At 41.0% G+C, this 27,409-nt stretch overlaps 1 protein-coding gene across 4 annotated transcripts in view; it reads right to left on the bottom strand.

Moving 5' to 3' along the window:
- The window catches only part of ARNT2 (aryl hydrocarbon receptor nuclear translocator 2), a 2,296,360-nt gene that overhangs the window by 1,416,790 nt on the left and 852,161 nt on the right, over positions 1–27,409 (bottom strand). For all 4 annotated transcript variants that reach the window (XM_044077930.1, XM_044077931.1, XM_044077933.1 and 1 more), the window contains one exon: positions 7,102–7,204. In XM_044077930.1, coding sequence (XP_043933865.1) covers positions 7,102–7,204 — 103 coding nt within the window. The remainder of the gene's footprint in view (positions 1–7,101; positions 7,205–27,409) is intronic.

Here is a 27,409-nt window from a genome sequence, read left to right as displayed (position 1 = left end):
TAATACATACGTATATATGCATTTAAAAATATATAATACAAGTAAAGCATACATTCACATACTAAATAAAATGATTACTCATTTGTTTATCTCTACCCTTTTTGGGTCTGCTGCTTTCAATTTGAGAACCAGGGTCATATCCTTAGTGGACAGGGATGAACAATTTGACAGTTTGTCATGTTTATTAGCTTATAAACCAGCTATTAATGTATCTTTTTCTCCTGAATATTTGAGTGATGATAGAATTTTACTAATTAAAAATGGGGTTACTAGCTATAATGTTTTTAACTTGTTCAATAGTTCTGAGACTCTCCAGGCACCAATAGGGAACTGCGATATTGCTTCAATGTATAAAGAGATACCAGGCGTGTATATTCTGGGAAATGTAAAACAGCAGGTTAATAGGACTATAATAAACAAACGGGACAATTTTATTATATACAACTATTCTGACCTTCAGATTGACGATGTATATTTTTCACTTTTTTTAAAAGGATTTTCATCTGTACTAGTTAGTGTACCTAGAATGGAGGACATACTAATAAATATCAAACTTTTTACAAGGAAGTTAAATTTGGAATATTTGTTTAAACATAAACCTAATGCGTATGACAAAAATTGTGCTTTGACTAGGAGAAGCACATTTAATCCTCCACTACAACAAGAAATATATAATTTTGAAGTGCGTCTCACCAGTTTAATTAGAAGTAACTACTATCACCACAAGAATATTCATTCCAACTTAGCCCCTGAAGAAAATAAATTATTACAGCAATTAAGAAATGATGAAAGGATACGAGTAATGAAACTGGATAAAGGGGGAGGGGTGATCCTTATGGAGCACTGGGACTACACGGCTAGGATACTGGAAATTCTTAACAATGATTTACGTTATTCAGTGGTATCTAAAAATGAAGTGAATATTTCTTATAGAAGAATTGACCTTATGCTAGAGGACAATCTAATGCAGGGTCTTATAGACATTGAATTGTACCAGTTCTTAAGGGTTTCTAACCCAATTATACCAGCTATCTTTGGGATTCCAAAGATACACAAGGGCAATGAAAACCCACCTCTAAGACCCATAGTTACATCCAGGGGTTCAAAAACACAACCCATGGCTATTTTTGCTGATGTAAAGGTTAAGAAGTTCTACACAAAATATCCTCGTATTCTTATAGATTCTTGGGATTTTTGAACAAAATTGGAAAATCAGAATTTTTTGTGAACTCTATATTTCTGATTACAGATGTCAGAGACTTGTTTTCAGTGATTCCCCATGACATTGGAATGGATTGGTTTGAACAGATGATTACAGAATTTGGGTTTCTAACAGCTGATGAATATAGATTAGTGTTGGAAAATATGGAAGCAGTACTAAAATATAACTATATATATTTCCAGGTAGACATTTACAATCAATTATATGGGGTGGCTATGGGCTCCTCATGTGCGCCTCTATATGCTAACATAGTTATGCTGTATTGGGAAAAACATTTTGTGTTCAGATCTTACTATTCAGACTATATCCGGGAATCTTACAGGTTTTTGGATGATATTCTTATAGTGTGTGTGTGTGTGTGTGTGTGTGTGTGTGTGTGTGTGTGGGGGGGGGGGGGGTGAAGACTTGATACCAGAATTTACGAATTATTTGAATCAGACTACCAATATTTTGAAGTTTACTTATAAAATTGATGCTAAGGATGCCCATTATTTGGATGTAAAAATATCAAAAGATAAACAGAATAACATTTACAAGTCAAGTACATTCCGGAAGGAATGCTTATCCAATTCATACTTACACTATGATAGTGACCATCCATCCCTTCTAAAAAATAACATTGTAAAAGGCCAGATGGTTCGTATTGCCCGGATGACATCTGATAGAGATGAATTTCTGAAAGAAATGGACTTTGCCCATCAGTTATTTAAGGAAAGAGGGTATCCTGATAGGGTCATTGGCCCTATAAAAGAGAGTATTACTCAGGGTTGGGGCAATACATATAAGCCACTACTGAATAGTGAAAGTATGCATAGACAAAGGGGAGAGAACATCAGAGTGGGTGAGGAACAATATTCGGATTCTAATCCATATGTGATATTGACATACCACAATAATTTTGCATGGGTCAAAAGGTGTATAAATACTGCCAGGAACATGTTTAAGAGAATACCGTCTAAGGTTGAAAGTTTTTCTAAACCCCTGAGAATGACTTTTAGGAGGAACACGAATCTCAAAGAAATTTATGAACAGAAGAGGACAGAGATAACTATGGGAACTAGTACTAGGATAGGTACATTTAAATGTGGGAGATGCACACAATGCACACATATAGCTGGTAAAAAAGAACTATTTATTCATGGTATTAAATATTTGTTGAAGGCCAAGAAATATGCTAGTTGCTATACTAAGGGGGTAGTTTATCTTGCCTATTGCACAGTATGCTGGGCATAAGGCAAGACAGAACGATGCCTTAGGCAATGTACATATGAACATACGAGGGACGTAAATAAGAAGAATGAACACAATGCACTATATAGGCATAAATTAGTATGCCACCAAGCGGAATTTAAGTTTTGGGTGCTGGAAGAAGTAATACCTAATGAGAGGGGGGGTGATTGGGAAACGAAATTAGAGTTTCGAGAGTTGATTTGGCAACTTAGGCTGGATGCGGTCCACTACCCTGGCCTCTGTGACCATTTAACCATTACCCCGGTTCTCAAACTGAAAGCAGCAGACCCAAAAAGGGTAGAGATAAACATGAGTAATCATTTTATTTAGTATGTGAATGTATGCTTTACTTGTATTATATATTTTAAATGCATATATACGTATGTATTAATATTTATTAATATGTTTTAATTATTTTTAATACAGGGTTTAATTGCTGTAATCGATGCCCATTCATATGTAGTAACTTAAGGTGTGTGTATATATACTAAATTATTGGGAACTTGAGTTTTAAAAACTTATGACTAGTTAATTAGCTTGTTATATAAACAACCAATGAGCTGTGTTTCTCAAGATGGAGAAGTATATTTAAATGATTTTAAGCTCTTTTGTACTGATTTTGATGAAGTCTCTGGCTATGAGATGAAAGCGCTTAATCCTTGAACTGTATTACTTTCTGTGAATAAATTTTGAAGCGAATTGCTGTGGACTGAATTTCTAACTTGTGGTTACATTGTGGACAGCCTCTATTGGAAGACAGCCTAGTTTTGTTTAAGTGGTGAACTGTTTTTCTTCTTTGATTGAATATACAATTATCGACCATGGGCTGGGTAAGGCCAATCAATCCATAACCAAATGGAATAGATTATTTTTGAGCACAAAAGGGAAACTGGCTAGTCTTAAAATGACTAACAATTGCAGCTGGCCTAGTACTTAGCTATGAACCTACAACATGCCTCTGATTTTGCAGGAAGAATGCCACATACTAGATAACATAATTTTACTTGAATCAGCAATGCTTACAGCAGACTGCACCTTCCTTATAAACCTGCTTACATTTCAATGTACCATCAACTAATATATATGGAACTTGACATAATATTTATAAATTTCCATTGGTGTACTCAGCACAATATCTCACTGACATGTCATTTTCTGTGCACTAGTGTCTGGCAATAAACAATCCATTTTTAATCAGTAACATGAAACTTTTCAACATCTTCAAGTCTCTTATTCTCTTTAATTTCTCCAGCACTATGGTGGACACTATTCACCATTTGTTTTATCACATTATTAGTGAAAAAGTGGGTTGCTAATGCAGTAGTTGTATTGGCTAGGACCTCAAACTACTCATTACTGCACTTTAAATTTTATCCCACACACAGCTAACGAACTGAGATGGCATCAAATTCATGGTGATGCCCTGCTGAATTACAGGTAATTGTCTACATTTTGTAGGGATTTCCCTTTCTGTGGTGGAGCTATGTTGTAAGTATTGCTGGCAACACCTGAAGCTATATTATTATTTTCACTATCCATCCTTACACATGAATTTACATTCTTGTCAAAGCACATACCTCCTTAAACAGGTGTACCTATAATGTAGATATACAGAACCAACTGATATTGCCAACATCCTGGCAGATTGGTTTAGTGCAAACTTCACCTCCCCCACCCCCAAAGGGCCCATCACTATACCGGATGAATGCAAAGCCCCTGTAATCAAGTAAAGACCGCACTCTCCAAAGCCAAGAACACAGCATCCATGGGACCTGACAACATCCCAGGCTGCGTTCTGCATGAACTACAGAACGAACTGGCACCCCACCTAAGTACCATGTCCAATCAAAGCCTCACTTCAGACTTCGTGCCTACTGAATGGTGCACAGTGGCAGTTATCCCACTCCACAAAGGGGGCACCACCATGGACCCTGGGAACTACCGCCCCATTACCCTGATGGGCCTGGTCTGCAAGGCTATGGAACATATCATCTTGGAGCTTATAAACAAGGACATATGTAACCTCCAAACTCTGGACCCCACTCAGTTTGGGATTGTAAAAGGTAGGTCATGTCGCCTAAACCAGACTGACTTCTTTGAAGCAGTCACCAGAGCCGTGGACGAAGCTAAGGTGGTGCACACAGCTTATCTTGACCTCGCCAAGGCTTTTGACACTATCCCCCACTCTGAAATTAATGATAAACTCACTACACTGGGCATAAATCCCTATGTCACAAGATGGGTGGTCAACTGGCTGACTGTCAGAACCCACACAGTGAAAGTAGCCGACTCCAAATCTAACTTCAGACCAGTGACAAGTGCAGTACCACAGGGCTCAGTCCTGGGTCCTCTCCTGTTTGGCATCTACTTCTCAGAAGTCCATGCTAATACAGCAGGTCTTTAGCTAACGAAGTTCACAGATGACTCCAAACTAGGTGCCATAATAGAATCGGCTAATGCTGTGGACATTCTACAAAAGGCCCTCACTGAGACTGATGCTTGGTGTCAAAGTCATGGCCTCAAGCTCAATGCCAAGAACTGCATTGCCATCCCCTTTGGGTAAAGCACACTGTACCCATGAACTACCACATAGATGGTAGCCTACTAAACACCGAAACTGTGATAAGAGACCTTGAGACACAGGTGGACAGTAGTCTCTCCTTTGATAATCACATTGCCACAGTAGTCAGGAAATCCTTCTACATGGCACACCTCATCACAAAGGGGTTCACTTCCAGAAAAAAAGAGGTCACTGTTCCTCTCTGCTTATCCCTCATCAGACCCATTATAGAGTACAAAGCCCCGTTTGGCATGTACCTCGCACAAGACAGCTACAACTACTAGAAAGGCCACAGAAATACCTCACTAAGAGGATTACCAGCCTCAAACAGATGCCATACGCAGACTCCAGCTCTACTCCATCGCTTATCGCCTACCCAGAGTCGACCTCTGCCTAACATACAATGCTATGTCAAACCCAGATCTGTTGGACATGCTACACTTAAAGAAACCCCAATCCCTCCAACCCACATGCTCCAGGGACCTAAACCTTGCCACCACAAAAAATAGAACATGCTGGAAGGACAGATTCCTGTCTCAGAGACTTCCCATGCACTGGAACAGGCTAGCCATTCATGTCAAGCAAAGCTCCTCATTAGCCCTCTTTAAGAAAAATCTCGACAATTGGAAGGGAAATAGGAAATTCACCCCGGGGATCACTTCTGTGGCTCTGCTAGACAGGGGCGTAGGAAAATAACTTTCTTGGGTGGTGAAAGTCAGGGAACTTTTTTGGCTAGGCTTATACAGGCCCCAGAGCCGATAGCCTAGTACCTACCTATGAACCTATGTGATAGTTACCTCATTTCCTGTAACAAAATTCTGAAATTAGCTATGCGTGAAATTGCTGAAATGAAGTGTACTTAGTGCTATTTTTTAAAACAACATCAAGAGTAATTAGTGATGTTCGTCAACCTTTATAAGGACTACTGCAGAGCTTTTAGTCTCAAACTTCTGTATAGGAATAGCACTGTAGTAATAATAACAATAATAATAATAATAATAATATTCTGTGTTTCTGTACCCGTTGTGAGAAACAAAAATCAGTGTACTACAGCATTGTCCGATAATTATTTATTATAAAACTAAAAAATAATATATACTGTTTTACACAATGTACATAGCTAAGAGCGTTAGTTAAACACACACTGCAAAATTAAAACATACTACCGATAAATTACTGCAGCAGTGCACATGCAGTTTGAAATAAACACAAGTTACTGTTGTATTTACTGAAAATACCAAAATACTACACTTGACAATGTGATGTTTGATACTGAACTACTCGGACTATAATTATTCGGATGTTCACAACAACTTAACACATTTTGAGATATCCGGTGCTGAGCTTCCAATAGTAAACCCTGGGTTACCATCCTTCTATTACAGGCTCTTTTCCCCTACAGGGAAACATCACTGGTTTGCATCTTTTTATCAGAAGCTCTTCTCCAACATTTACATATTCTATAGAAAAAGGCAGAGACTGCAAATGCTTCCAAGCATACAAATGTAAGGTTAAAACAATGTTCGATCCAGAGCTAGACCAGGCTATACCCTTCTGCAGCAAGGAAATTAAGCATATGGCTGAAATCCACAATATCAGTTAAAAAATACAGACTTTCAAAGGGTAACCATTTGAAATGTCTTGATGAGCTAGAGCAAGTTCCAAAAGACAGACACTGAATGGCCAAAAGATCGGACTTACATATACTAAGTCCGAGATGCCATTTTTCGGAATATTCCCTTTTCTTCAAGGTACCGTAATCTCAGAGTTGGTATATTTAAGTCTGGATGGTGTGGGGAACTTGCTCCCCACATGGGGGTGCATGGGGTTTTCCCCCCCTTTAAAAAGAAAAGGATAAGAATGATTTTTGAGAGTCACTCCTCTTCTTCTTCTTTTTTTTTTTTGACTTGTCGACACTCTGCATTTCAAGTGCAGACATTTCAATACGGAGCCCTTTCAAAGGCTGACGAACCTGGTAAAATCTACAACACAGTACAACATATTAAAATTTTATTTACAAGACACAGGATGTTTTTACAGAATAAGCAAAACTCCTCAAAAAATGCACTTGCAATAGTTATATGCTTACCTCATTCTACAAATAAAAGAACGCCTAGAACCCATGCACATTCGCATGGAGGACTGCTGACCTTCTTTTTTAACTGTTCCTGTCTTTAAATCCAGAATACGCCCTAAAAACACAATAAAAATACTAAGTGTCAATTATTTTAATATATATATATACAAATGTCTGTTTATCACACACATTTTACGTTTTGTAGCATATTAAGTACTGGGTACTAAAAGCGCTACTATGGGATAGGACTTATAAAAAAAAAAAACTCAGGCATAATTAAATTACTATAAGTAGCTGAGAAATGCCTGCAATAAGTAAATTAAAGGACACCAAAATCATTATTTTGACTGTTAACATACAATTTCTAGCTTTGTGGATCCTTATGAATTCGTACAGTATACCACTCCATCCTGAAAAAAGGAACACCATCAGTAAGACATCAGAACTGCTTACAAACAATTTTAAAATAATTGCACTTGATGTTTCCAATCTTTCACATAAAAAAATCTCAGGACCAGAACCAATGTTCATGAGTTGTAACTCATTCCATCTACAGGAGGTCAAAAGGTCCGAAATCAAATATTCTCAGAAAAAACTGGAATGAAGAAAATGTTCACACACTTCTACAATGGGGTTCATCTGCCAAACCAAACAACTACACCAATGACCATTAAACAGGACAGAGTATATTGAGAATCAGCAACTGACCAAATACACAAAGTACTTTGAGCAACTTACAATATGGCTTTAGAAATGACTTTTTAGCCAACATAATATTAACTGCTGTTGACTACACAAGGTAGAAAGTACAGTTGTGTACACTTACCATAAATGTACATGTTCGAGTGTATTCACTGTTGCAGTCATCACATTTGGGTTATCCTGCCAGGGGTAGCCCTCAGTCGGCCTGAATACCAGAGGCTTAGTATTTCTGTGTCGGTTGCTGTCGCTCCAGGACTGACGTCAAGTCATCAGGGGTATAAAATCAGGCATCCAATGCCATTACATCAGTTTTTCTTGCCCTGTCAGGAGCCCCCAAATAGGTTCATAGGTAGGTTCATAGGTTCACAGGAAGGTACTAGGCTATCTGCCCAAGGGCATTTATAAGCCTAGCCAGAGTGTGTCAGCTTTTGCCGCCTCATTGATTGATTAACTGATCCTCTGTCAAGCAGAGCCAATGAAGTGATCCCAGGGGTGTATTTTCTGTTACCCATCCACTCGTCAAGGTTTCTCTTGAAGAGTGTTAGTGAGGGGCTCTGCCTAATGTAGTTTGGAATTTTGTTCAAAAGCATGGGGAGTCTCTGTGACAGGAATCTCTCCCTCCAGCATGTTCTATTTATTGTTGTGGTGAGGTTTAGCTCACTAGAGCGCGTGGCTTGCAGTGACTTGGATTTCTTTAGGTGGAGCATGTCCATTAATTCTGAGTTGGACATGGCTTTGTAAGTCGGGCAGAGATCACCTCTGAGTAAGCGATATGCCACTGAGTACAGACTGAGTTTTTTCAGTCGGGCTGCATAGGACATATGTTTGAGGCCAGTACTCCCCTTGGTGAGGTACCTTTGTGGTCTCTCCAGCTGTTGGAAGTGTCTTGTGAGGTACTTCCCAAATGGGGCATTGTACTCTATGATGAGTGATGAGTAGAGGAGCACTATAACCTCTTTATTTCTAGATGCGAACCCTTTAGTAATTAGATGGGCCACATAGAAGGATTTCCTAACTACGTTGGCAATATGATTGTCAAAGGAGAGATTACTATCAACCTGGGTCCCCAGATCTCTTACCTCTTCTGTATTAAGGGGGCTGCCACCTATGTGGTAATTCATGGGTGTTTTGTTTTTCCCCAAACGGGATGACTATGCATTTTGTGGCATTTAGCTTGAGGCCATGACTTTGACACCAGGTGTCCATCTCAGTAAGGCCCTTTTGGAGGATGTCCGTGTCAGTCGGAGAGTCAACTATGGCTCCCAGTTTGCAGTCATCGGCGAACTTGGTTAGCCATAGTCCTCCTGTGTTTGCCTGTACTTCTGAGAAGTCTATGCCGAACAGTACAGGTCCCAGGACTGAGCCTTGCGGGATACCACTTGTGACTGGTTTAGTCTCGAACCTGGAGCCTGCTATTCTTACCGTGTGAGTTCTGTCTGTAAGCCCGTTGGCAACCCATCTCGTGACGTAGGGGTTTATGTTCAGGCTGGTGAGTTTTTCTGCAATACCAGACTGGGGAATGGTGTCAAAAGCCTTGGTAAGGTCAAGGTATGCTGTGTGAACAACTTTTCCCTCGTCTATGGCCTTGGTCACTGTCTCGAAGAAGTCAACCAGGTTTAGTAGGCATGATCTGCCCTTAACAAAGCCGAACTGGGTTGGGTCAAGTGTTTGGAGGTTACCAATGTCTTTGTTAATGAGTTCCATGATGATGCGCTCCATAGCCTTGCAGACCAGGCTAGTCAGGCTTATGGGGCGATAGTTACCAGGGTCAGTTGTGGCCCTTCCTTTGTGGAGTGGAATAACCGTTACTATGCGCCATTCTATGGGCACGTAGCCTGTGGAGAGGCTGAGGTTGAACAGCATGTTTAGGTGGGGGGTTAGTTTTTTTTATTTTTATTTATTTTATTTAACATTTGTTGACCGGGAAAGTCCGACTAGGTTCCACAGATCCTGTTTTCAGCGGAGGCCCGGGGAGAAATGCTCCAGAAGCATGTCTTTAGTTCATTCTGTAGTTTGTGTAAGATGCAGCCTGGGACACCATCTGGCCCCATTGGCGCTGTGTTTTTGGCTTTTGAAAGGGCTATTTACACCTGTGCGTCTGTGATTTCCGGGACACTACACTTTTTCGATATTGTTGTGGGCCTTTTTGGGGGTGGGGGTGAAGTTTGCACTGAATCTATCTGCCAGGATGTTGGCAATATCAGTAGGTTCAGTATATTTTGTGCTATTTTGCACTAGTTCAGTGCACATCTGTGAGTTGCCAATTAGAGTCTTAACATAGCTAAAGAAGGCTTTGTGGTTATCTTTTGAATCCTTGGTTATTTTTCTTTCAAAGTTAGCCCTGGATGATTTTATGAGGGACCTTAGTTTCTTACTGATACTGATCAGGGATGTATTTGCTTTTTTAATTAACTAGTTTCCTTCTATTGTATAGCCCGTTTATGGCAGGGGTCCACCAGACTAGTTTCCTTCTCTTAGAGGAGTGAGTCTTGGTTTTGCTAGGGATGGCACGATCCATGCATCCTTGTAGGAGCTCATACAGTGTATTTGTAAAGGTTTCTGCATCTTGGGCAGCATTATCCTTTAGCATGGGGGCTGTGAAACTTACCGCCTCTGTCTTAAGTAAGGTGAAGTTTGCTTTAGAAAAGTTTTTTACTGTGGTTTCCTTAGTTGGGGGTGGTGGGGGTGTGGACATCCAGAGTGATTAGTTTATGGTCTGATCTAAGCAGTGACAGGTTGACCTCCGGTTTGGAACACCTGTCGCCCATGTTTGTGATGACCAGGCCCAATATGTTTTCACCTCTGGTAGGGGAGTTTACCAGCTGATCCAGGGCATTTGAGTTGATAAATTCCAGAAAGCGCTGAGCCTGGCAGTTTGTACTCAAGTAGTTTTCCCAGTTAATGGTAGGGTAATTGAAATCACCCAATATCAGGGTGTTCGGTAGGACCTTAATGTTTTCCAGTCTCTCCAGAAAGGTGGAGTGGTGGTCCTGGGTCATGGAGGGTGATCTGTAGCAGGCCACAATTTGCATTGCAGATATGCCCGATGTTATTTGCATGTGGATGATCTCAGAGGTATCATGCTGCACCACTAACCTGGAGGTGTAGGCGTCCTTGATGAATATGGATACAACCCCTCCTTTTGTGTTTCGGTCCGTGTTCTATGGCCGAAACATGTGGTACGAGTTGCAGCCCGGTAGTGCTGGGGTCCTCTCTGGAGCCTTGAACCAGGTTTCAGTTACTGTACAGATGACGTTCTCCATACTGAGGAGTGCTTTGAGCGTGTGCCTTTTGAGATTTAAACTCCAGGCGTTGAATAGCATAACCCTCAGTTTTTTGTTAATTGTGCTGTTTATGGAGGTGGGTTTGACTTTTGAGCCTTGTCTAAAAAAAGGCACTATGGGGGCAGCAAGAGCCTTGGCCAGTATTCGAAAGCCTAGGGGTGACAGGTGCAAGCCATCTCTTGCGAAGCAACGCGACTTGTCGAGCATGTCGTCCCAGGCTGACAGACACTGGATCCCCTTTGAATGACACCAGAAGCTTAGCCAATTGTTGAAATTGATCATTTTTTCTTTATACTGAGGTATCATTCTTGGTGAGGGCAGGATGCTGGTCAGGGTCATACCGGCCTGGGCTACATGATCAGAGATCTCTTCCATGCCTCTTTTCATGTAGTCCAGGGAGGTATGTCTCAGGTCATTCACACCAACATGCACAACGACAGAGTAATTTTTGTACTTGTACTGGAGTGACCTGAGTGCTTGTGTTATGTGACGGATTCTAGCTCCCGACAGGCAGCTAACAGTAACCTTCTGCTTATCCAGCCTAGTGAGTGGGACGTCAGTGTGCCTGACTATAGAGTCACCTATTACTAGTGTGTTAGGTATGTTATTTCGCCTTAAGGGCTATGATTGTGCAGCACACTGATTTTGTGTTTTATGTGTTGTCTGGTTTGTGATGGGAGGTGCAGGTTGTTTGGGTGTCTGCTTTGGAGGTCTCTGATGCTTTTGCAGGTTTTTATTTAGAGCCTCCGAGTATGATTTTGTGCATTTATGTGTATTTTTTGCCAGTGTTGGTTTAGTAGGTCTGTGTGTGGCTGGAGGTGTGGTGCAAGTGTTAACCTTCTCCTCTTGACTGTCTGTTCCAGTCTTGGGTGGAGACAGCTTAGCCTCCAGTTTGGCTGTATAATTGCATCTCTCGCATATGTTAGTGTTTTGTGGTAGGAGGAGAGGGTTGTCTGTGTACATGAGGCAGTTGTAACATTGCCTCAGGATACCCAGATTCACCAGCTGGACTGGAGAGTACACCTGAAATTGCCCTTTGGTCATGCCTGAATAGTAGGGTGAGCTGCTTAGTCGCTTGGTTGGTGAGGGGTGAATAAAGAGTCTTGCCCTGCTGGGCTATCAAGTGTCAGGGTATATTAGTGGTTGCTATTAGGTCTGAGCAAGTGATGGGCTGTAGGATGCTTTCTGAGTGCTTAGGTTGAGAGTTAGATTAGTTTCAAGAGAAAAACTGAAGAGGAGACTTAGTGGAGCCAGGAATAATTGTTAAAAAAAGTTAATCGGCACTGCCCGGCGCACAAAACAGTGCAAATGTGGTTTTTATAGAAGGGGAAATTAAAGAGATAGAAATTAGCCCAAAATGGCCAATAAACTACTAACTTCTGGGCTGAAACCACTCCTCCAGTGACATACAGGCTGCTCAAAGCTCCCCTCTCTCAAAGGTGAGCAGAGAAACTTCCTTCAATCCAAGTAAGGTATGGGCAACTCAGAAACTTGTAACATAGCCCTGAATTCAGCTCTAGCCTGAAAACTGGACTATGCTAGCTTAGAAAGGTAGGAAACAAGGATTTTTTTTTGTTTGTTTTGTTTTGAAAAGATAAGGCAAAAACAGTAAAAAAATACACTTAAAACAGCTTTAAACGACTACAAATGATCAGAAAAGGATATCGCACTTTAGTGTGTAGCCTACAACAGTTAAATTATTTAAACAAAAAACGACTTTTTAAAACTGCAGGCAGTCAAATAAGTACATGTGAAAAAAAAACAAGATTTTGAATCACAATAAATGCTGGAAAATCAGTGTTTAGGAGGAAAACAGTTAAGTACAGCAAGAAAGTACAGAAAACTGATACACTCCAAAGTCTATCTTCTAAGCTAGAAGGCTTGTATCAGTTTAAGGCTTTCTAGTGCTTCCCAGTAGGTTAGTTACAGGAAAGATGAGAAACAAGCGCAGATATGGTCTTTTAAACCAGAAAGTTGAAAGAGATGGACAAACTGTCCATATGGTCAATAAACTACAATTTCTGGGCCAAGAACCACTCCTCTTGTGGTAGACAGGCTACCTAGTGCTTACCACTCCCACTGATAAGCTAGAAGGCTTTCCTCCAACACAGAAAGGCTTGCGGGGCTCAGAAGTTCACCAACAGTCCTGGATACAGCAACTCTGTATCTGGACTAGGCTAGTTACAGGAAAGGTGGGAAACAAGAGCGAGTGTGACTTTTAAACCAGAAAGTTGAAAGAGATGGAAAAAACTGCCCAAAGGGCCAATAGCTACAATTTCTGGGCAAGGAACCACTCCTCTTGTGGTAGATATGGGAACCTAGGGAGCTAGGTTATGGTGGAAAAACACCACCAATAGAAAGTAAATACCAAAAATTCCCTGTAAGGAGAGGGAAAGAGAGAGAGAGTCAAGGGGGATGGAAGGGGGGGGGGGCAGGACTGCAACAGTGAATACACTCAAACATCTACATTTATGGTAAGTGTACACAACTGTACTATGTTTTTTGTGCTTCACTGTTGCAGTCATCACATTTGGGTTGACTCCCAAAGCTGTAGAAAAAGGGTGGAGGCAGTCAAGAAGACTGGGGACTGGCTAGGATGCCCTGCAAAACTGCGGTATCAAAGCCTACCCTGGATTTGGAGAAGACAGGCAGGTGGCAATGCTTGGTGAAGGTATGAATAGAAGTCCATGTTGCAGCCTTGGTGGGGACCCCTCTCAGAAAAGCTGCAGAGGTGGAGGTTGCCCTGGTGGAATGTGTCATGACCCCCTTTAGGGGCAGTTTCCCGTGCTGTTTCTAGCAGAAATGGATGCAGTGTGATATCCATTTGGAGATTTTTTGTTTGGATATGGCCTTGCCCCTGCTGTGAAGCTGACTAACAATTGATCAGTTCTTATAAAGGATTTAGTCCTATCCAGATAGAATCTGAGCTGTTTGTGCACATCTAGAGAGTGCAGAATCCTTTCCCCTTGTTTTGTGGGTTAGGGAAAAAGGTGGGCAAATGAATGGATTGGTTGAGAGCCACACTGGACACCACTTTAGGCATGAAGGATGGGTTAGTCCTGAGGAAGACCCTGTCAGCATGGAAAATGATGAAGGGCTCTACAGCCATGAGTGCATGTAGCTCTGATACTCTTCTAGCTGAAGTGATGGCCAGAAGCAAGGCTGTCTTCCAAGAGAGGAATTTTAACTCTGCTAAAGCTGCAGGTTCAAAGGGGGGGGGGGTAGGGTGAGCTTTTCCAACACAAAGTTAATGTCCTAAGCTGGGGTAGGAGCTCTCTTGGGTGGCCTTAAGTTGTTAGCCTCTCTTAGGATCTGTTTGATGAGAGGGTATGAGAAGAGATGGCAGAGGCATGAATTCTAATAGAAGAAAATGACAGGCCCCTGTGTAGTAGGTCTGCTAGGTAATCCAGGATGAGAGGAAGGGAAGGCTGTGCCATTCCGGTTCTCTTAGCCTGGATCCAGGTGCAAAACCCTTTCCACTTGTCAGCATAGCATTTTCTAGTGCTGGGGTGTCTAGCCTCACGTATAACATTTAGGACTTGTTTGCTTAGGCTGGCAGCTTGAGGAGAGGTCAGGGAATAACCTAGGCTGCAAGATTGTAGGTCTGCAAATGGGGATGCATGAATTCTCCATTCCTCTGGGTCAGGAGTGTTGGGATCTGAGGTAGATGCCATGGTGGCAGGGGTGACAGGCTGCACAGCAGTGGGTACCAGTGCTGGAGTGGCCAGTCTGGGCCAATCAGGATTGACCTCGGTTTTTCCTCCCTTATTTTGAGCAGTACCCTTGAAATGAGTGGTAGAGGGGGAAATGCATAGACCGAGAGGTTTACTCACTGGAAGGATAGAGCATCCACTTTCCAGGCCTTGAGGTTCCCTCATACAGGATTTGCTGAGCTGATGATTGGGGTAGGAGGCAAAGAGGTCCACCTTCGGGATGCCCCATTTCTGGGTTACAAGGGTGAAGTTTCTGTGGTCTAGCTGCCACTCGTGGGTCTAGCATGTTTCTGCTTAGGTTGTCTTCCACAGAGTTTAGGGAGCCTGGCAGGAATTGTGCTAGCAGGTGTAGTTGCATGGCTGAGGCCATGTGCTAAAGGCTCACGGCGAGCCTGAGAGAGGATAACAGTGAGTCCCTCCCTGCTTGTTGATATGCCACATCACTGTCTATTTTGATCAGTAGAGGCCCCGGGGAGAGTAGGGGTCTGAAAGCTGTCAGGACATGCTGAACAGCTAGCATCTCTTTTTGGTTGATGTGCAGATGAATCTGATTTGGTTTCCAATGGCCCTGAATGCACCTGCCATCCAGGTGTGCACCCCAGGCATAGTTTGATGAGTCTGTGGTGAGGGTCTGGGCAGTGTGGGGTTATGAGAAGGAAAGTCTCTTGTTGTGGTTGCATGCTGCTGCCCACCAAAGAAAATCTTTCCTTAGACAAGCTATCATTGGTATGATAGTTTCCAGGTCTTGAGAGTGTTGACAGCAAAGGCTTTTTAGGTACCATTGCAATTTCCACATATGCAGTCTGGCATATAGAATGAGTAGAATGCAGGAGGCCATGAACCCTAGAGCCTGCAGGATTTTCATTGGGGATAACTGGGTTCTGGTGGCTAGTTGAGAGAAGCAGCCTGTCAGGTATTTTTTTTTTCTGGAATAAGGAATCCCATCTGGGATGCTGTGTCCATGCTTACTCCTAGGAATACAATTTTTTGTGTGGGAACTAGTTTTGCTTTCTTTTCATTGATAGTATACCCCAGAGAGGTCAGTAGGTCCTTTACAAAGGTCAGGTGCTGTAACAGCTTTTCCTGTCTGAATCAGGCAATTGTCTAAGTAGGAGTAAATTTGAATATTTCTTTGTCTGCAAAAAGCAATGGCGGCAGTGGATAAGCCAAAGGGAAGTGCATAGATCCTGCCCTGAAACATAGGTATTTTCTGCAAGATTCCCTGATTGGGATGTGCAGGTAGGCCTCTTTTAGGTCCAGGGTGGCTAACAAAGCGTCCTTGGAAAGCACAGGAAGAAGGTACTGGAGGGTGAGCATTTTGAATTTTGGTATCACCAGAAAAGTGTTTAGAATGGATAGATCGAGGATTGGGCGCCATGTGCCCTCTTTTCTGGGTACCAGGAACAGTCTGGAATAGAAACCTTGGCCTATCTGGTCTGCAGGAACATACTGTATTGCCCTCATGGAGAGCAGGGAAAGGACTTGCTTTTTGGCCTCTGCCCACTGGTCTGGAGGAAGATCTGGGAACCCTTTTGGGGTTGGTCAAGTGTGGAAATAAAATTTGTATCCTTGGGACACTATGTTGAGGACCCATCGGTCGTTGGTAACAGAGGCCCAGTTGATTGCATGAAAGGAGAGTTTTCCTCCTAGGGGTACAAGCAGGTGGGCACAGGTAAGGGGTGGAAGTGTAAAGTCATTGTGAGTTCTTAGCATAAAGGGGTGGCTTAGCACTGCTTGTTTTTGAACAGGAAGAACTCCATTGCTTAGATCTCTGCATTCCCTGGGGCTGCTGTCTGGGGGGTATGCTTCCCCTGGGTCTGGGCTGAGCTGGCCTGGAGGGGACAGGAAAGGACCAGTGCTTGGAGGGGCAATGCCTACTGAACCTCGGAGGCTGGACCTGTAAAAAGTCTTTAACTGTCTGCAGAGACTTAGCTTTTTCTTCCATCTTTTTTAAGAGCTCTTCTGCCTTGGTGCCAAACAAATTGTCTTTGATCAATGGTGCGTCCAATAATTTGGATTTGACATGGTCTGGCAAGGTCTGTTCCTTAAGCCAAACATGCCTTCTAAAGACAGCACCAGTGACTGCTGCCCTGCAAGATGCTTCTAGGGCATCAAAGCCACACTGCAAGGTGTGCTTAGTAACTTGACTTGCAGAATGCATACGCACTTGTAATTCTTTATTTTCTGCACAAGCAGGAAAGGAAGATATTTTTTGTTTGAGGAGTTCCATGGTATGCTGATATTTCAGCATGTGGAACTGACAATTTAATGCTCTAATAGCAAGAGTAGCAGAGGTGTATACTTTTTACCCCATCTGTCCAAAGCTCAGGAATCTCTGTCTGTGGAGGTGGGATTCTTAGCGGAGGTTGCTTTAATTCCTTTATGTCCTTGGGAGATGACCTCTGGGTCAGCAGTAGGATTTTTGAAAAGAAATTTGTGAGAATCAGGGACTCTGTAGTACCTGTCAGGTTTCCTGGGAGCAGGAGGAAAGGTGTCAGGAGTCAAACTGGATTCCATAAAAACATCATCCACCACATTCAGGACAGGAGGAATGGCCAAAAGGTCTGTGCTGTGATAAATCTAAGAATTCCCTAAGTTTTTTTTTGATTGAGGATAGTCCTGACATTCCCATTGGAAATTCTCCCTTAAAGAATGAAGGGTTTCAGCAAAAGAAAAATCCTCAGGTGGACAGTCAGAAGGAATGGATTCCTCTGCATCAGAATTCTCATAAGCAGAGAGGGGTTGCATGTCTTCATATTCAGAAGCATCAGTCATCAGACTCCTGTTCAGATAAAACTACTGGGACCAAGTCTCTTTTTCTTTTGGAAGGGGTAAGCCTGGCTTCCCCTAATAAGCATAATAAGGTCTTCTACCATTTTAAGCATTTGAGATTGAGGCAAGGAAGCAGGTGCCTGAGCTTGGGTCGTCATTTTTTTGGGTGTAGTTCATACCCTGGGTCTTAAGAAACTTGGTAGTTTTAGAAAGAACTGAAGATTCAAAAGAAATTGTCCGTTTGTGTTGAGTATCTGTAGTGCAAAGTAATTCCTCGGAAGCCGGTGCCTGCTCAGTGCCTCCTGACCCATCCAAGATAGAGACATCCGCAGGATCCTTAGTCGAAGAAGAGTATCGCGGCATGCCAGACTCCGAAAGGGTCTCGGTAGCGGCCTGTGAATCTACAGAAGCGGGCATCAGGGTCTGCAAAAGCGCCTCACTGAGAACCGGAGAACTGACGACTGGCTTAATGGAAGCATCATCGGCAGTTTTGGACCTGTGCGGTCTGTCTCTGTCTTTATCCTTACGTTTCTTTGGAAGATCGGTAGTCAGATGGCTTACCGAAGCCATATCGGAATTCGAGGACTGAGAACGAAAATATCTAGCTACAATAAGGGCCTGATGATGTACAGTTCTGGCATTAAACAAAGCACAAAAGCGACAGCGAGGGACGTCATGGTGACGCAGTAAGAATGGAAGTCTCGGTGTGGTATTTGCTTTCCACAGGCGAGACAATTGTTAACTTTTTCTGACATCGGTTAAAGCAAGAAAAAAGCACCCCCAATGGGATACTTAACTTTAGAAGACTTCAACTTCAATTTGGAAACGAAACCTCAGGTAGCGGCAGACCGGCACTCGTGCGAACTGCTTCTGCTTCGGGCTCCTCTGCAAGAAAGATTGGTGTAATGGCGCTAGCTGCCTGATTTTATACCACTGACAACCTGATGTCAGTCCTGGAGTGACAGCAACCGACACAGAAATACTACGCCTCTGGTATTCGGGCCGACTGAGGGCTACCCCTGGCAGGATAACCCAAATGTGAAGACTGCAACAGTGAAACACGAAGAACATCAGTGGATCTGTTCTTAGCTATATCCAAGGCCTACTCTCTCTCCTTATTTTACCACCCCATTTGTTTATCATCATCTCTTTCCACTTTAATTTATAACCTTCTGCTTGTGTTAACTGCACAGCTCTAAAATGTTCTTTTAAATCAGGCAATCCTAAATCACTCTGTTCTTTAGGAGAATCAACTTATTCCACTTAACTCTTTCCCTCTTCTCCTTCCAAATAAATTACTTCATCTCTATCATCATCCATAACTTCTCTCCTGGTTGATAAAAATATACCTGACTTGTATATAAAATTAAAGGGACTAAAACATTTTTCATTACTTTTATCTCATTATCAACATGCATGATCAAGACCTTCCATCTTTTCCATTTTTATATTATCTTTTGATTAATCTCTTCATGTATATCCTTAGCTATCATAACAGAAGTTTTTTAATCCATATTATTATATTATTATTATATCATATTATATCATATTATTATGTCTAGATATATGCAATGTTCACCACTACAGCATTCATTTCAACTTCATTTATTTGATTAGCCAAAAAAAAAAAAACTTGTCTCAAAATGTTCCACAATAATGAAATGTAATTTTCTAGATTTAACCAAGTGCAAAATAAAATCTAACTCTTTCTGAGCACCATACCAGCTGAATCCTTCAAATTGGGAGTCCCTTTTCTTCTTTACTTTAAATATAAATATAAAACAAATTTTAAATATAAAACAAATAAAGGGGAAAGACGATACCCCTGCCTGGTTCCTCTGATTAAACACAGGCTCCCGGAGAAGAATCCTCCCACCTTAAATCTTAGATTGAACTCTTCATATATCCTCCTTATTGACCCAATTATTTTATCAGGAATTCAAATTTCCATTGTCTTACTCATAAAAGCACAGCTGAATCTATCAAATGCTTTTTCTGCATCAACATCTACCACCAATAATAGCATTTTCTTAACTGTCTGCTTCTCTGTGAATCCGTTTTATTAATGTTGTCAAATATATCCTTCCCCTCCAGAAAACCATACTGGATCCACATCAATCATTGTTGGCAACATTTCTGAATTTCCCTTAGCATGTATAGGCATAAACACTTCACAATCATGGTATGAAATTGAAATGGGGATATACAAAGCTGGGTCTGAAGAGTCTTTACCCTCTTTTGGTAATACAGCCACTACAGATTTCTTCTAAGATGTGGCTACCCCCCATCCCACCATCATTTTAAAATATTATTAAGCAAAACCGTTCAGTTGTTTAGCACTTTCTTACCTTCTAACTTCCGCAGGAACACCATTTGTTCATAAAGATGTCTCTGTCGACTAATTATACATCACAAAGAAATATAAATCACCTCCAACAAAAAAATGATCCTGACGAAAATATAAAAAACAAATATCATGTAAAACTAAAAAAGTTCCGTCCAGGATCAAACCAAGCGGGCAGTCTCTCCTTCTTAAAGTATGTACAAGTTCAAATGTCTATTCAGACCCAGCGACACAATTCAGAAGCAGGAGCATCATATACAAGTCTATTCAGACCATAGCATTCATGTGTATATATCTCCAAAATATATATGCTCCAAAACCAAGGTAATAATAATAAAATCTTGTATTTATTAAAATAAATAAATGTAATAAATACAAGATTTTATTATTATTACCTTGGTCTGAATAGACATTTGAACTTGTACATACTTTAAGAAGGAGAGACTGCCCGCTTGGTTTGATCCTGGACGGAACTTTTTTAGTTTTACATAATTATATATCACTATTAGTTATACCCAAGGCCTCTGAGCCTTTTTAAACTGTAAGTCACACAGGCTTCATAAACCTCCTCTCTGCACTTGTGCTACAAAATAAAACAGTTGCTTTAACAGATATCTGACTAGAAGGGAATATGAATACTCTTAAATTTTTCCACATATGTTTTTACCCCATTGCTGCTGGCCATCAAGTATCCAATTCACTCCCTGTAATAAACATTCTAGCACAGGGGGTAAGAGTTTTCCAGAAAGGTTATCATGAAGGCAATCGTGGTCCTAATCCCTCCTCAGGATGGGAGATTTATGACTTCCATCACCTCAGGCCCATAATTCTTTCCCCATGCAAGTGTACACTTTCATGCATCTGAGATGAAAATCAGTGCATATATGGCTTGGTTGGCCAAACACCAAGCCCAGGGCCATCCCTTGAATTGTCATGCTGCTCCGATGCACTCTCCCCAGATAAGCACACTCATTCTCCACATACTAACTCCAAAATACACCTGACATGTTAATCAATCCCAGGACACCTGGCTTGTAGCCAAAGATTAATCTTTCTGCATCAATGAAGCTGGTTAATACTCAATAGAATTTCAGAGTGACAAAACCCTCAAGGCTCAGTTCTGGGGCCAATGCTCTTTAACGTCCATGCACATTTATTCCCAAAGCACTCTGCAAACCTCACAAATGATTTAGCTCTTCTATGTGGTGCCAAAAATCACCACATTGCTAAAAGAAAACTAAAAGCTGGATTCACTGTATTAGGAAAATTACTGCAAAACTCACTTCTTATACTAAACTTTGTCATTCTGTATCAACCACTTCCATTATAACAATACCTAATCTCCTGCACTATCACGCCAACCATTGGTAGCAGTATTCCTTATATATACTTTATCTGGAGCAATTCTGGATGGAGCACTTTCCCTAGAACACTATATCAACACAATGGATAGAAAGTCCAAAAATAGGGACACTTTGTAAATACTGATCTTAAAGAAAGTAGATAAAACAGCAGTCTTTGCATTAGTATGCACATTTTGAAGGGTATGAAGTCAAACTCAAATGCGTATTATTTTTTAGTGAGCTCAATCCTGAATGATTTATCAGAAACCCACAAATTTGAGGAATGGATGAAAAATAAGGGCAAAAATCTGGATAGGTGAAAAATATGCCAGTTTCAGAGAATGGTGGGAGCATCAAGAAATCTCACACCCGCAGATCAACTCCTTATAAAATGGACAAGTAGCAGCAAATTTGTTACTGACTCGCTGCTCAGAGTAAAGTGTACCAGCAACCAAGTCTACATTTTCAAGAAAACTGTGAAAATGACTTGCATTAAAGGTCATCACTTATAAAAACATCTCAACGGTGTCTCCGTTTCTACATGCCAGATGTAGACTGCCCCTTTAAATCTTGATTACTCTTTACTTTTGAATTGTTTTCCAGGATACAATTCCTAATGCCTTGTAAATTCAGAAATTACTGCAACGTAGTACCTGTTTTTCACATCTGTGTACAAATTCACATCCAGAATTAAAAATAAAACACTTGTACCGTACTTCTAAACCTCTATTCATTACATACTTGTAAAGGTACATAGTCAAATGCTATCCGAAATGGAAAATGTCAAATGCTGTTTCAACATCTGTATACAAATTTATATCCACAATATGAAGTATACTAACTCTGCTACTCTATAAGTCAGCTTCTACTCTATATGATACATCTTAGGCTTTTTATAATATATTACAATAGTGTACAGTTTCGTCTACATAATGTGCAACTTATTCTTTGATGAAGCGTCACTCCCAGGGCTTCAAAAGTACATGGGTTATAACCAGATGGACACCTTAGTCAGTAACCAAAACTTAAATACAAACATAAATACTGTATTTGATCTATCTACTTTGCAGGCTGTAAGCATACAATAATCCCCTTTGGGACAGTTAGCTAGTTGTGTTGAAAGGGTTTGAGCAGCTCAGTGAAGCTATGAACGATATTTATTTTATTTTATTATTTATTTTACATTTGTTGACCGGGCTAGTCTAGCTGGATATATGTCCATTTTCAGTAGAGGCCCGGGGAGAAAAGCTCCAGAAATTAAACACATTAGACAAAGATAGACAATGCAAATACTAAGGCTTTAAATCAGGGCAAGTTAATACACGTAATACATAAAATAGTCATGGCAAATACAAAGTATAATAAACAAATGTCTTAAAAAAAGAAAAATGTAATTTTTTTTTGACATAGGGCCTTCTCAGACAAAAAGGTCATGGTAGAGAGATCAGACTAAAGAAGGTCTACTGGAGAAGGTAATGGCAAACCATTGCATTATTTATCTTCATATCTGAACATACACAGAATATCACTGGGGAAGGACAAAGGGAAAGTATAAGCAGTGCTAAAAGCTATGATGCAGATGGTTTAAAGCCAAGGCTGTCCATCTGCAAAAGTGCATTGAGATGAAAGCCCAAAGTCCAGTGTTGCAAGGAATTATGCACTTCTGGAACCTGGAGTGTGAAATCTATGAATGAAGGTAAACCTGAAGTGGTTTAAGGTAAGAATAAACAGTGACATACTGGGTAATGGTAAACTAAAATGGACTTGAACAGGTCATTTTATATCAGACAATTATTAGATCTTCTGCTGTACACAACAATTTTGCAGAAGAAATTGTGTAGTCCTTGCAGTCAATATTAACAGTGTCAAAATTCATGCTCAGTTACAACCACAAATAATTACACATACTCTACGGAAAGCCATTCAATCCAGTAATACAAGTTGAAGCTCCAACTACAGAAGCCAAACAGTAGAGCTCTGCAGTAACTACAGGACATAAAACTAACAAAAATACTGTATTAACTATAGGTGACTGACATGCCAAAGCCAGTTCATAGGTTCATCCTTAGTTACTAGGTAAGCAGTCTAGGAAACTATTACATAAAAGAGCCTAGCCCAAATCCCCAATTGCCCCAAAGCAATGTCTGTTTAAGTGATTTGCTCATGGTCAGACAATAGGCAAATGAAGACTGATGGAATCATCCCTAAACCATAGGAAGTAGTTTGTTCGGGTCTATATTAGAACATCGAAGTTTCAAAACTTCGAATGTTCTAATATTGATCCCTATTCAGCGAAAGCTGAAAACATTGAACATACAGAACAGCAAATTTTTTCCTAGGGAAAAAATTTGCTGTTCGAAAACACATACACACAACACAAGCACACCAAACAAACAGAAATCCACACACATACACCTAAAATCTTACACCTAACCCTACAACTATACACACACCACTAACTATCCACTTACCTTAACCCAAACCCTAAGGTCCGTCACTATCGCACACTCACCTCATCCGCGCCCTAACCCTAACTCACCTACCCTGCCCTAACACTCAGGTCCACACAATCGCACACTTACCTGACCTGCACCCTAACCCTAACTCACCTAACCCGCCCTAACCCTCACATTCACACAACTGCACACATACCTAAACCGTGCCTTAACCCTAACTCACCTAACCCGCCCTAACCCTCACGTCCACACAATCGCACACATACCTAACCCACACCCTAACTAACCTAACCCACACTCAATCGCACACACTTACCTGAACCCGACCCGTAACTTTCCACCACAGCACTGAAAATACCGAAGCAACAGAAACGGACAACCAAATTCTTTCCCTAGGAAAAAATTCGGTTTTCTGTTGCTTCGATATTTTCAGCTTTCTTTGAATAGGGGTCGATATTAGAACATTCGAAGTTTTGAAACTTCGATGTTCTAATATAGACCCGTTTGTTCACTGCTCAGAGGGTTAGTCCTCTGCAATACCACACAAATAAAATTAGATTTTTTTTGTTTCTTTACTGCATAATTTGGATGACTGTCTAAATATACAGGCCACTTGCATTTGCTGGCAGCAGAACCTCTGCTTGGAAGGCGGTTATGATCACCACTATATCACCAAAGCTGTGTAATGCAAAGGTCATAAAATAATCACCCCAATGTAACAATGATGTGCCAACACACAATAAGTAGGGAGCTTGAACCTACAAACTTCAACATCTGTAAACTGAATGGCACTGCATTAATATGCTGATCTACCTCAGCAGTGTAAAACACCTCTTTAGCAGAGCTTTATAGGTTCACAGGTTGGTACTAGGCTATCGGCCCTAAGGCCTATACAAGCCTAGCCATAACAATTCCCTGGCTATTTCTTCCCACACTATTTACTTTCCTGGACCCCTGTCTAGCAGGGCGACTGACGCGATCCCCAGGGTGAATTTCCTTTCTCCCATCCAATCATTAAGGTTCCTTTTGAAGAGGGCCAAAGAGGCGCTCTGCTCGACATGTACGGGCAGTCTATTCCAGAGTCTGGGGAGTCTCTGGGTCAGGAACCTATCCCTCCAGCATGTTTTGTTTATTGTGATGACAAGGTTTAGAACCCTGGAGCATGTGGCTCTGAGGGATTGGGATTTCTTTAAGTGTAGCATGTCCAACAGCTCTGGGTTTGACATGGCCTTGTATGTTAAGCAGAGATTGCCTCGGAGTAGATCCTCTAAAATACCACTAGTTACCACATGTGGCACAGACTAGTAGAACTCCAAGATAATTCACTGAGCATAGCAAACACTGTCTTGCAACTACCTAAAAGATAGCTTTATGTAAAAATTAAACACAAGAAAATCATTTAGGCCAACTAGATACAAGCTCAGCAATATTCTGTTTGAATATGCAGCAAAGGTGAAAAACAGATTTAAGGGATCAGACCTGGTGGCAGAGTGCCCAAGAACTATGGGTAGAAGGGACCAAAATTTGTGTCATTGTCCAGGAGATGGCAACAAGCAAAATTCCAAACAGAAAGAAGATTAACAAGGCAAGAAGGTTGCCTTAAGACTTTACAGATGTGGCTGAGGAAAGGTGGACAGAAAAGGCAAGAAAGGGAAAACAAGCTGAACCAAATGCAGAGTTATAGACAATCACTGCAGTTCATCTTAAGGATCACTGCTGTAGGGCAACATCAAGTGAATGGGAAAAAAAAGTTCAACTCACAAGAACTGATGTTGTTGTTGGTGTTGTTTTTCTTTCGGCTTTTCCCGGTTAGGGGTCGCCACAGCAGAACTCCGGTCCGCTAATGACTGGAAGTCAATTTTTATGGTGCCGAGATGCCAGCCCGACACCCATTCACACATGTCTTTCAAACGCCACTCAATGCAGGGAGGACATGCAGACTCCGCACAGAAGGTGCTCTAGCCGAGAATCGAATGGGAGAACCTCTTGCTGTGAGGCAACAATGCTACCGCTGCACCACCGCGGCTTTGCAACTCACAAGAACTGATGAATAGTCTAAATCATGCTCTGCAAAGGCAGTCAAAATAAACCCTATTCTAAAACTACAACAGACATGTACATTGCTATATCTGGAACATGTATGAATAGATGTCCATGCAACACATTCACAAGTACTCTAGATATACAAGGCTGCAGTAGTAGCTGCTGATTTAAACTTAATTCCACAGTCATTGTTTTGTTGTATTTCTGAAAACAAAAGATAAAGTTAACCAAGTGTAGGAAGATTCTATTATATGACAGTGACCTTGTTTACCTTTTACAGGAGACACAAAAACGATGATCAGACTGGTTCAGAGGATTCCTTTCCCTACAACAGTTGAAGTGTTTGTGCTCACTTATATAAATTCTGAAGTCCTTCTCATGTTTAGGAAAGAAGACAGGAAACCGGACATTCAAGTTCAAGGAAATGTCAGACCACATTAAGAACGAAAGAGGTACTTGTTCTTAAAATGTCAGCCTTTGTAGAAAACTGTGGCAAGATTCTTTACACATTAATTGATGCAGTTCTCAGATCCTTCTGGCTTATGAGGTTGTCCCAAACTTAAGTGCTTTCCAGTAATACATCCATGAACTACTGTACTGACAGGTTAGCTTCTCCATTACAAAGTAACAACTACAGTAAGAAGAAAAAGATGTGGGAAATGCTGTAGGCCTGAAATGAAAACACCCACCCCAACACTATTTAAACGGAAGCTAGAAAATCTATACATTGAAATGAAGGCATGCAGGAACAGAAGCAGACAAATGTCGCAATGTAAGAATAAACAAACTACTGAAAAGGAACCCCAACGGCTACAGGCAGAATACTTTAAACGCAAAAAAGTTTATTGTAAAACTCCACAGTTTTTCATCATTCTCATAGAGTAACTTCTTCCGAAATACAAATCAATTACAAATTAACAGTTTAAAAACCCGGCACTCATTGTCACATGATATTGTGAACCTATCAGCTCTACATAACATTTAAACACATACAGCGTTAAATAGAATAGAAATGTCAACTAAAGAATAATTTAAAATATATGAGTGTCAACTAAAAAAAATGGAAGGAATAATAATTATTAACAATTCAAATGCCCCTATTAAACAGTTTAACCACCCAAATGACAGTCGGACAGGTACTACACATAGCGGACATATATAAACATTATACAAAAGTTCCCTACAAAACTTTAAAACCTTATCCTAAATAGGGAAACGTGTAGAATATTTTTTGTCATCTACTTAAACTTTTTAACTTTAGTAGACAGGAAATACTACAATTTTCATTCAAACCTGGGTATGAAAAAGCATCCAAGGCTAATTGCCATTCTAGTTCACGTTCCTCAAGGAATAAACTACTAGGGCCTCCTCTAATGTCTGGCACTATCCGGTCAATAGCTTGAAAATGGAATGTTTGGTCATTGCTTAAAGACGAGTGCCTAGCTAAAGCATTTTCGCTTTTGTTTTTATCTATAGCATAAGTGTGCTCGTAAATCCTTTCATGAAGCTTCCGGTCAGTTTTGCCAACGTAAAATGCTGGACAGCTGTTGCACTTTGCTATATATATTACTCCCTTGGATTCACAATTCAATTTATATTTAATAAAGTTGTTGTTGTTGTGTCTTTCGGCTTATCCCGGTTAGGGGTCACCACAGCGGAACTC

This window comes from Protopterus annectens, chromosome 7.part0 (genome assembly GCF_019279795.1).
Source record: "Protopterus annectens isolate FY-2018-M chromosome 7.part0, PAN1.0, whole genome shotgun sequence".
NCBI lineage: Eukaryota > Metazoa > Chordata > Ceratodontiformes > Protopteridae > Protopterus > Protopterus annectens.
Note: the sequence above shows the minus strand (reverse complement) of the source record. Positions and strands in the feature narration are given on the sequence as shown.